An 11,760-nucleotide genomic window follows, 5' to 3' on the forward strand; every position below is an offset into this window, starting at 1 on the left:
TAAAAAGCCAAACCTTTCAACTTCAAAGGGAAGGCATGTTGCACTGTTAGATCTGGAAACAGTTTCTATCATGAATGTGAGCGTTGTACCTGTGGTAGCCTACTGGTGGCCGTTGTGTGTTCTGAGGATATGTTATGTTGTGTACAACATAACTTCAGTGTTATCAGTGTTATTTTTTTTAGCGTATAGCCATAGACATCTCCTGACTTTTGTCCTGATTTTTTACTTTCATTTTGATATATTTTGATACGATTGTTGGAGTCTCTCCTTGTGATGTAGCAGTACGGGGATCATGTATTTATTCCATCCCGGACAAAACAAGAAGTGATTGTATGTTTACACTGCAGCCTGCGTACGAGTCATGCAGAAAACGAGGCGAGCGAGCTTAAAGGGGATATCTTATATTAAGAACACATGGCTGTCATGTGGCTGTGGTGCTTCATTTGTGTTGATGGATCAGTTGCAATGAGCTGGATTCATGGGAATCATCGGAGGTCATGCATGCTTTGTGTACGTGTGTATGCTTATGGTTATAACGAGGGACGCCTTTGTTTGTTTTTTAAAATATGTAGCAATAACTGTATATATCAGTGTATTTCAAGGGTATGTATTTCATTTATGTGGTGCACTTTTAGCGACTTCTGGTTCTTAGGTCGAGACAGGGACCATCAGGTCTTTGTCCTTGTTGTCGGCCTGGTTCACCTCCTCATGTTTTATCAGTGTTGTTTAGCCGTGGGTTTACTCACCAAGGGGAACGGTGAAGGAGAATGGACTGGACCAATACACACATCTGTGTTTGATTTACAGTCCTGGCTGTGTTCAGTGTTTCAGATGCTGAGAGTCTCACAGCTCTGTGAAAGGAAACGTTGATCTATTTATGGTCGGAATGACCTTAGACCATCCAAAATGTGGTTCATATTTAGTTCATATTAAGTTACTGAATGTATTTTCTGTTGAGAAATAAGGCTTCCATGGCCAATTACTTGCAGTGTAAATGCCTGGGGTGTACATGCACTATTTTTACATGCTGAAACACTTCCATATGTGGTATGTCACCTGATCAGCACACTTATGCAAACGTAGAGGCAGTCCAAAGCACCGTGCCTTCAACTGGATTTCAAATAAACCTATAAAACTTGATTTGTGTATGTTGGCATATTTGACCATTATTACCAACCGTTATCGACTCTTTGACCTTCAATGTAAATGGTCCTCATCTATATAGCGCTTTTATCCAAAGAGCTTTACAGTGTTGACTGACATTCACCCATTCATGCACACATTCACACACCGACGGCGGAGTCGGTGTGTGAATGTGTCGACCACGAAGTGCGACAGCCAGCTCGTCAGGAGCAGTCAGGGTGAGGCGTCTTGCTCAGGGACACCTCGACACTCAGCTAGGAGGAGCCGGGGATCAAACTAACAACCTTGCGGTTACCAGCCAACCCGCTCTACCTCCTGAGCTAATGTATACACTAGATCCCAAAAGCAAATGCTCAATAAGTCTAAACAATCTGCAGACTACAAATAATAGAATATATCTAGTATGCCAGGACACAAAAAAGAATGCCGAAAGGGGTAGTTACCAAACTCGGCCGATAGATGTCATTGTAACACATCTTCTTTGGGCAACAATTTATTATTTCAGTAGCCGACCCTCTGTGTCGATTCAAACTTTCCCTCACAAAAAACGAGATTCCTCTTTATTTTGCTGATCTTTTTTTGGAAAGATTTGTAGAAAATAGTTAGGTTGATATACCTTTTGATTCAAGATTTTCACTCCTCTTGAGTACCCCTGCCTCAGTGTGTCCAGACCCACAGGTTACTTTTTGGTGATTTCCCAACGGCCTCCCAGGCTTGACTCTGCAGTGTGCAGCCCACTTACTATCAACCGCTTCACTGGAGACCAACAGAACCGGTCCCCCGCCCCCAGAGAGTACTGACAGCTAAAGGTGACTGCTCTCCACATCGCTGGATGTCTCCCAGACATGAAAGACTGAAGTATTCTAATCAAAAGCCCTCTTTAAATACCAACACCAGACCCCCCATGAACCTCACCCTTCTTATGCTTTGACACACACACACACACACACACACACACACACACACACACAAAACACAAATTGATTTCTTTGGCTGACACACACGTAGCCAACCAGCCGTCCTGTTCACCGGGTGCCCAGTGAGGGTCTCCATCCATCAGGCAGAGGAGGGGGAGAGAGAGCGCCCTGCAGGGGGCGAGCGAGGCCCCGGCCAACGGGAGCACGCTTCACATATAGGCTCCCTAATTGCAGCAGTGACCCCCGCTTCTCTCCCCCTCCCCCTCCTGCTGGGGATAATTAGCTAGTCATGGCTGGCATGTCACTTCCTGTGGTGTGTCATTCATTAGAGGGGAGGATTGGCTGAGACATTTAAACGCAGGGGCGTGCCACCCCAGCCCTCCCCGCGCACCGCGGGAGGGCGACGCACAGCCAGGGTGGAGTCTAACCTGCTCAGGGCTCCCCCACCTGTGCTTAACGACCTCGTTAAGGCAACCTCGTTAAGACAACCTCATTAAGACTCTGTGGTGGGTCATCTGTAATGCGGGATGCCCCGCTGCCGTGCCACATCCACCTTCACTCTCAGGGCCGTATGAACGGGCCCCTGGTCACCTTCACTCTCAGGGCCGTATGAACGGGCCCCTGGTCACCTTCACTCTCAGGGCCATATAAACGGGCCCCTGGTCACCAGCAAGTGCCCTCACCCCCCGCCCCCCTCCTAAAAACAATAATTGCATTGTGTATATCATCATCAAGTGCATTTTAATGAGCAATTATGATGAAATGTTCAAACACTTTTTTATAGAACTCAATACAGAGGCATACTGTATGCCTAACTATTCAATGCTTCAATGGTCCTCAAGTGCTTTTAAATGAAGACAATTTATAATCCACAGATGCACAGAGACAGTAACAAATGTTACCCATATGGTTAATCCAGCCCTGTTCACTCTATTCCCATTATGTTATCAGTGTTTTAATACCCTTGTACCATGTGATACCATTGTGTACTGTGTTCTTCTTACCATTTACATCTTTCACTTCCATTCTTTCATTCAGCGGGGCTAATGTCTGTATGACGTATTAACGTATTACTGAGCAGTACAGCAATACCAGCGCACCATTAACGCTGGAGCAACTCTGAATGTGCTGTTCTGCATGACTGCAGAATCACGGTAGGAATTTAATTTGGTTTGTGTTGGCTCCCTATGTTCACGAGTAATTGATGTGGCCTATGCAAAAAAGTCAATAAATCCATAAAGTCATGTGAAAACACAGAACCACAAACAACAAACACACTCTAGCTGAGTCTTCCCATTGCTTCCACTTCGTCTAGACATTGGGGTGAGGGACAGATATTAGATATTAGATTAGATAGATCCTTTGTTTGAAAAAATATATATATTGACCACACATGATCCGCCGCAATCCTGTGGATTCTGCGCGTGGTGAAGCCACAACGTCGCTTGGGAGATTCAGCATTACTTCTATTACGTGTTTAAACATCACAAACGTGAGGGAACCACTGTACAGGCCACTAAAATAAACTCTTCCCGCACAGTTGTGTTTATTATTTGTGTTATTGACGCATCAATTGAAATGTGAGTACGGGTCTGTGGTGGCACCATGCTGACCACGAGGCCTTCCATCAGTCCTGCATGAAGATACAACGCAGAAGGACCCTGAGCTGAGGAGCAGGTATCAGGTAGGCTTGGTGGTCTCCAGGCTAATGCTAGCCTGCTCTGGGACTAACGACGGGGCTAAGTGGTCCGTCACGTGATCCCTCCTCTGGTGGAGAAAGGTCAGCATCAATAACTTATGGGAGGAAAATGTCATGTGGGAGGGAGAGGGAGAAGGAGGGAGGGAGGGAGAATAATGACCTCAATATGATGTATCTTTGCCTTCTCTTTGTCTTTCTTACTTTTCATTTGACCCGTCGGTTCTTTCAGGATACAAAACGCCTCCTGGTCTAGTAAACCAGCCCATGACGTGTACTAGTGCACTAGTGTACTAGTGTCCTAGTGTCCTAGTGTAGTAGTGTACTAGTGTACTAGTGTACTGAGCAGCTCAGCTGGAGAGAATCTACAAAAGGTACCAGTGTGTTGCTCTCTGCCGGGATGCTGGTAAGGCATATCGATCACACCTCACCTGTGACATCACTTCCTGTTATCTTTCAACCCCCCATCCCCCCATCGTGTGGGGTTTTGACCTATCAGGTTTGTATGTGAAAGAGATGTGGAAGAGAACGTCCCTAATGTGTCCCCCAACGGTCGGGAGACGACCTGGCACCGGTTCAAAGCTGAGCCCTTTGCCACTAATGAGACCCCCCGCTGAGCCTAATCTGCCCTTATGAAGATGTATTTAATGACCAGGGGCCACAGGGGGTCCATCTGACCCTGTCTGATCCCTGTCGTTAGCTGTGCGCTTATGCATGTGCATGTGTGGGTGCAAGCCTTTGTGTGTGCATTTCAGAAATGCAATGAAATTAAGTTGAATTGATCCATTAGATTGATTATCGATATGAATTGGTTCGCCTAAGTGAGAGAGAAGAACACAGCTATGTAGTAATAATAGATGTTGATGAATCAATGCAGGAATGGGAGTGACAGATTAACAGTTTTTTGTTATTAACTTTATTGGTAAAAGCACATGACAATATAACCATCATTACACAAATATACATATGACAAAATACACTTTTACACCACCACCTATCATTATTTAAATTGTTCTTTGGCTGGCCTATGAGACTAATAAAATGTCAATGTTTAATTGACATTTGACTCAATTTATCTCAATATTTACCTCAAGGTATACCCACAGTAACAGTAGTAGTACAGCTTGCAGCCTTTATTCTACATCATATTTCACATATTTGTCACCTTTTACTAAAAGCTTTTAATATCAACCATCAAAAATGCGACGACAAACAAAATACAATACCTGAATCCCTAAAATACCTTTACCACAAACTCTGCTCTGTTGATAAAACACACACTACTCTGACGTCTTACTTGTGCTGTGAACGTCTCCCGCTGGTGTCTGAGGACCGAACACAGAGATCAGACCGCCGCCGCCCCTCCACTCTGCGCTCCTGCCTGATGCTCCCAGGGGACCGGGTCGTTCTCGTCCGTCAGAGATCCAGTCTCTCTCTCGTGCCAGAACTGCTCCACATCTGGCAACGCGATGCCGTCTTTCAGGCTGGTCTCATCCCCTTCCGTCCCGCCGCCTCCGCATCCCTCCTCCTCCTCCTCCCCCTCCTCCTCCACCTCCGGGGGCTGACGCAGACGCTCCGCGCTGGGGCCGTGAACGGACGTGGTGGAGCCCCGGGGGGGGCCGCCCTCTCTGCGCTGGCCCGAGGTCTCGGGTCTCGGGTGAGGGGACATCAGGGAGGTGGGGTTGTGGGGCCCGGGCTTGGCTTTGGGCGGGGGTTGTTTGCGGAGGGTGAGCCGTCTCCACAGGCCCCGGTAGCCCTCGCGGAACTCCTCGGAGAGCGACAGCACCACCAGCGGGTTCACCAGCGACAGGGAGAAGGTGAGCAGCTGAGCGGAGAGCGAGAGGAGCAGGGGAGGAGAGGAGCCTACCTGCTCGCCCCTCTCTCTCTCGGCCAGGTGGCGCTCCCACATCCACACCACCCAGTGGGGCAGCCAGAGCAGGGCCATGGCGCCCGTCAGGCTGAAGATCATCAGGGTCAGCTTCCGCGAGCGGATCTGGGCGCGCAGGTTGTGGGTCTTGGTGGCGCGGCGCTGCCGCCGGCCGTACGCCTTCCAGAAGTAGAGCATGGCGAAGCTCAGGGGCAGGCAGAACACGGCCAGGGGGTACGCCTTCACGTACACCCACATGAAGTCCCTGGTCTCCGGCGGCGGCGCCATCACGCACACCAGCCCGCGGCTCTCCCGCCGCAGGGTGGCGAACAGCAGGTGGGGCGCGGTGACGGAGAAGGCGGTCAGCCAGGTGGCGAGCAGCACCACCAGGACGGAGCCCGGCCGGAGGCTCACCTGCTTGTTGGGGTTGGACACGTAGCGGTAGCAGGCCTTGGCCATCACCGCCACCGTGAAGCTCTTGGCCACCATGCAGGACTGGAAGAGCCAGTCGGCCGTCTTGCAGGCGGGCCAGCCCAGCGTCCAGCTGGAGCGCTGGTACGCGGCGGCGCGCAGTGGCACGCTGAAGGCCAGCAGCACGCCGTCCGCCAGCGTCAGGTTGAAGATGAGGGCGTTGACCAGGGACAGCTTCCCCCGGTGGGAGTTGGACAGCAGCACGGCCATGGCGCTGAGGTTACAGGCCAGGCCGGCCACGCACAGCACAGCCAGCAGGGAGGCCACCGCCACGCGCAGCTCCCCCACGTCCAGGTGCTGGTAGGAGCCGCGGTCCAGGAAGAAGCGCTGGTCCACCGAGCTGCTGTTCACCACCGTGCCGTTGTCCGAGCCCGGCGGCTTGGTATCCATGGTGACGGGGTGACGGCGGCGGACGGCGAGAAAAAAGTCAGACGTTGGAGGTGACCAGGGGACGGAAGGAGAAGTGTGAAAGATTTACGATGTTTCAATGACTGAAAGTCCCTTTTGAATGGAAGGCGTCTGCTGAACTTGTTGAGAGGAGCAGCCGGGCGGTGATGGGAGGCTGTCTGTCTCTGGACGGCTGCTCTGAGTGGCTGTCTGTCTCTGGACGGCTACTCTGAGTAAGCACAAGCTTGGCGGCTCCTCTATAAATATGAGCTTTGATTGACAGCCTCATCCCCCAGCTGATTGAAACGTTGGGCATCGTCTGCAGTCCTGTGGGGCCAATTAAAAAGGACATGTCTTTTATCATTTCTTATTGCGTGTGTGCATTGGCTTTGTATACGGCTTCTCTCTGGGTTGGTGCGTATGTTCAGATTGTAGCAATGCCGGATCAATAGGTTTCCATTATGTAGGCTATCAGATGTAGGAATAGAGGCTTCAAAAACCATGTAGTATGCTTTAATTGTGCATTTATGTGAAATATCTATAGGAAGTCTGTATAGATCCATATATTTATTAAACAGCTTATTTAATTTCTGATTATAATATGCATTACAAAATGCATGAAAGGAACTGTTTAGAAATCAACTAGCATTTACATTTACAGCTGTAACATGCCATGGTATTGTAGAGAAATTGAAAAGGTAATTTATTTGTTGATAATATGCTTGATACAATTTATAATATGTAGGTATTCCATGCATCATAATATATTCAAAGCTGCATAGTGATATGTATGTACTACATGTATTCATGTCCCCATGGCTCAATAGACTTACTGCTGTTAAAAGACAGCAGTTGCTTAATTTAGACATTATCATTATCTATTTAGACTTTATCAAATCAGTAATTGGTTTCTAAAAAATATGTAACATTTGCAATCGTGAAATTGCTTTGTCACCAAAATGAATCATAGTAATTCTGTTTGCCGAAAAGATTCCAAACAGCACTTCGATGACCATTAGTCTGTTAGTTTGTTCGACCACAAGTCTAACCACTATATTTTATTAATTATCCATTTTCTTGTAAATTGAGTATTTGTTTTTCTTATTTGAATGTATTATGTTAAGATCATAGCAATAACTTCACAACTATAGAAGCAAATAAATGCCATAATGTTTAGAATTATAAAAACTAATTAATGTGTAGTGTTTTTTAAATGGTTCAACTTAAAATGCCATGTTTGAATTTCAAAGAGGAGAATTCAAAACGAATAAACTCAGATGACCTCAAAGTATAAAATTTAAATGTAATGAATTCAATGCTGTTTACATTTCAATAAACAAAATGTAATGACTTTTAAAATACAAATAGCATGGCAGTGATATGCTTCCACACAAGATTTTATTTCTCACTTTTTGTCCACATGGGGGCAATGTTTCACCATTAGGTACAATGTTGTCAGTTCTATTCCAATTATTTGGTGATTCAGTAAGGCCAGACAATAAGGTGAACAACACCGTGAATTCAACTTGCACATCTTTATTCTTTTTTTTAATCAAAGAAAGTTCAGTAAGCATAAAGACTGCATGGTAATTAATTGCCTTTCATTACATTCTGAGCTATAAAACATTTTTTTTTCAATTAGAAGATTCACAAGGATTTGTTTAGAAGACGTACTGTTTAAAGGAACCACGCTGAATAATTCCCTGAATTCCCAGAGTCTTGTCGGTTAATTTTTTTAATTCCTATGGGACCAGAAAAAATCCCATCCCTCCTGGATCAAGGCGTCTGGTCGGGTCGAACATCCCGAAGGAAACCAAAGATCAATGACAAAAAGAACCTGCTTCCGGCTGGACAAACATGACATGGCGTCGACAATCGGCTGAAACTCGATGCGTGTAAACAACAGGCTACTTTTTATAGGACGACAACGGGCTGAAAACACTTTCCTTGCATAGCATCTTGGTGTCAGTATCCAAATGCAGCGCATGCAACCCGACCGGTCTGGAGCCCGACCACACGCTGGTCTGACGTCGACCGAGAACCGCTCGACCAGAGGCTCCTCGCCATCAAACAGACGCTCCATGGACGGTGACCGCCTATAAGGATTAGTTTGTGTAAAAGTGTAAAACATTACGAGAGAGAGAGAGAGAGAGAGAGAGAGAGAGAGAGAGAGAGAGAGAGAGTATGGATCTATTTGGTCAGAAGCTCAGTGACACTGACTAGAATTAGCTGTTGTGGGTTCTGCTTGAGTTAATTTGGTGGAAACAGTTTTGTCGTTTTTGTTTTCGTACACGTCACAGTGGGACAGATGATCCTTTGTACACACCATTAGTCCGCGCCGAACCGCACAGTTTTTCTACTTTCTCTGTGCGATCACTTCCTTTTCTAGAATGAAAAAAAAACGAAAAAACCAACAAAGAAATCCTAAAATAACATTTCATTGAAAGACATTCAAAACTCCTGCCTTTCGTCGTACCCCCCCACTCCCCCCCCCCCCCCCCACCCCGCCCCTTACATCAAACCCCCACATACTAAAAAGAAGGCACCACAGCTTCTAAACAGAATCCTTTGACCAAGAGGGAAGGACGCGATAAAAATGACGACGGCCTCGAAGAAGGACCGTTGACGCGGCCTCTTCTTGGTTCTTCCTCCTTCACGATGACAACACACACGTTTCTCACTCGAGGGGACATTAACATAAAAAATACTAAAAATAATACAAGTTAAGTCACAGGCATAAACACAACAGCTGCTGTCTTCGATTCCCAGTGCTACCAAAGCAAATAAGTTCTGGATCATTTTCCATCGGTATAACAGTCCAATTCCAGACAGCTGTCGGCCCCCCCCGGCAGCGGGGGGGGGGGGGGGGGGCACACTGTCTGCTGAGGCCCCATGACGTCACCAGTCTGAGAACCGTCCGGGTTAAACGCATGCACCGCAGCACGAGCAGGACGACCACCAGGGGGTGCTGTCGTCACACGTGTCGCGTTGAGCGTCCCTTGGCCGTGCTGTAGATTCCTTCCATCTTCCATGTGCTCTTTGTTCACAGATCTCACATCCGTCTATTTTTGTAAAATAATTGTTCTTTTTCGATCTTCCAGCGGTGCTCGTTGCACGGACACAGATTCATGGCCTGTTCGGGGGGAGTCTGTGTGGCTAAATAAATTAAATTCAAAGAGTTAAGAGTTGCGGGGAACACGACACAGCTTGTGCAAGGTTTCTTTTTTTGTCTCGTGTTTTCTTTTTATTCCGGGCGGCCGTATCCAGGCTGGGGTTCACTTTCCAAACGCTCTGATTTGTCCCTCACAGGATCCCCCTAGCAGACCTCCAACCTTTACTCCAGGATGCTGTGCACCGCCTTAAGCCATGAAGAGAGCCGTGAAACCAAACCACGCCGAGCAGGAGGAAGGAAGGGCAACTCCATCCCAACCGCTCTCTTCCTTCTCCTCTATGCACCTCTCTCCTCGCCCTCCTCCGTGAGAGCGGGCTTTGGGGTACGGGGGGAGTAGTGCGAGTGGACGGGCGGGGCAATAGGAGGGTGCGGGCCGAGGGCTAGTTGACTTTGTCCTGGAAGATGTAGAGGTTGTTGGTGGCGGCCACGGGCGATGATGTTCTCCTGGGGGTGCCAGGTGGTGTGCAGGATCTTCTTGCTGAAGTCCAGGCTGTCCACGCTGATCTCGTCCTTGCGACGCTTTCCCCCGACACACACCTGGAGGAGCAACGGAGAACAGGAGTTACACTGGAGGAGAAGGTGACTCCCACCAGGTGGCTAACACGTAGCCCGGTGACTCCGCTGGTCCCAGGCTCATCGCGTCTCCTCGCCGTCTCCTCACGGTCACCTTGCCGTCACACCGCTCTCCACAGTGCTGAACTCGTTGCCTGAGTTCAGAACACTTTTGTGGCGAGTGCGTTATCAAGTACGTGTGATTGCAGAGTGGTATCAGATCCACCCCAGTGCAGCGTCAGAAGGCAGTTCCCCTTCTGCTAAACATCTTTTGCTCAAACTGCCTTTTCAGTAAAAGGGACAAAATTGACTGCCTGCCAGACCACTTGAAGGTTATCCCTACATTTGACACCTTCAAAAGAAACACAAAATCGTGGCTAATTCAGCAACAATCCTGCTCGCATACTTAGTTTACAATGTGCTCTCTGTATGTCTTCTTTAATTTTTCATTTTATTTCATTTATTTCATATTTCATTTATTTAATATGTATTATTATTATTTTTTTGACCAAAAGCCCCACTAGGGACAAGTGTCGTAAATTACCTTTGGCTAGAAACACATGGGATGACTGTCTCACGGTTTAATGTTTCTGTATCTGTCCCTATTCAAATAAACCTTCAATAAATACATGAGTATTCATTAGCAGAGAGAGGAGTCTAGGCTGGAGATGTCGGGGATGGAACGCAGGCCCTTTAGCTCGGAGTTACCACCTGGCTCCTCCAGCCATAGCTCAGTGTGTAGAGGGCTGTGAGCAGGCTGTGGCCCAGGAGGGGGGTCATGCTACCTTGCGGGGTTTGAGGATGGCTCTGGGCTTGCTGTTCTCTCTGGACGCCTCCAGCGTGACGTCGCGCTTGGTGTTCCGGTCAAACATCCGGAAGAAGTTGTTGTAGGAGCCGGTCATGATCACACTGTGGACCAGAGAGACAGAGAGAGAGAGACAGAGAGACAGGGTGGGTGAGAGACAGAGAGACAGAGAGACAGAGAGAGAGAGACATGGAGAGAGAGAGAGAGAGAGAGAGAGAGAGAGAGAGAGAGAGAGAGAGAGAGAGAGAGAGAGACAGAGAGAGAGAGAGAGAGAGAGAGAGAGACAGCTGAAGAGGATGGAACCCTTAAAGAATGAGACAGATGTCAAATGATCCATAGGTGGAGGTGGAGGGGGGGCTGATGTATGGTTGGGTGGAGGTGGAGGTGGATGGGCAGTAGGAGAGGGGCGGCTGGATGATTAAAGGGTTGATAGATGAATGGACGAACGGATAGATGGACAGGTGATAGAATGACGGACGTAGAGACAACTCTGAGGTCTGAGGTCAGGTCTCACCTGTCTGATCCGTTCCAGACGCACTCAAACTTGTCGAAGATGCAGTCGTTCTCATACAGAGAGCAGAGCTTTCCTCGTAGGTAGTCATGGACCTGGACACACAGGAGCACAACATGGGTTATAGAACCAAGATAAGCTGATTGTTTATGGCTGATGACCACAGGATCGGAGCGTCATCGGAGGATGACGCGTCACGCCGGGCAGAATGCAGCCTGGGCCGCCTCATAGCGTCACCT

The 11,760-nt window shown here is 48.0% G+C and overlaps 1 protein-coding gene and 1 pseudogene across 2 annotated transcripts; both read right to left on the reverse strand.

The window, feature by feature from the left end:
* Positions 1 to 5,101: 5,101 nt before the first annotated feature.
* On the reverse strand, positions 5,102 to 6,484 carry LOC311371051 (G-protein coupled receptor 151-like; the record flags this gene model as incomplete). The annotated part of the gene is made up of 1 exon (XM_084489287.1): positions 5,102 to 6,484. The coding sequence occupies one exon, from the start codon at positions 6,482 to 6,484 to the stop codon at positions 5,102 to 5,104; it is 1,383 nt and encodes a 460-aa protein (XP_084345413.1).
* A 3,549-nt stretch (positions 6,485 to 10,033) lies between these two features.
* LOC311371052 (serine/threonine-protein phosphatase 2A 55 kDa regulatory subunit B beta isoform pseudogene) lies at positions 10,034 to 11,616 on the reverse strand (annotated as a pseudogene). The gene is made up of 3 exons (XR_014684145.1): positions 11,525 to 11,616; positions 10,991 to 11,114; positions 10,034 to 10,190 (listed from the first exon to the last, which is right to left on the reverse strand). The product of XR_014684145.1 is annotated as a serine/threonine-protein phosphatase 2A 55 kDa regulatory subunit B beta isoform pseudogene (transcript).
* Positions 11,617 to 11,760: the final 144 nt, after the last annotated feature.

Source organism: Micromesistius poutassou (assembly GCF_964030765.1).
Source record: "Micromesistius poutassou genome assembly, contig: SCAFFOLD_1161, whole genome shotgun sequence".
Classification (NCBI taxonomy): Eukaryota; Metazoa; Chordata; class Actinopteri; order Gadiformes; family Gadidae; genus Micromesistius; species Micromesistius poutassou.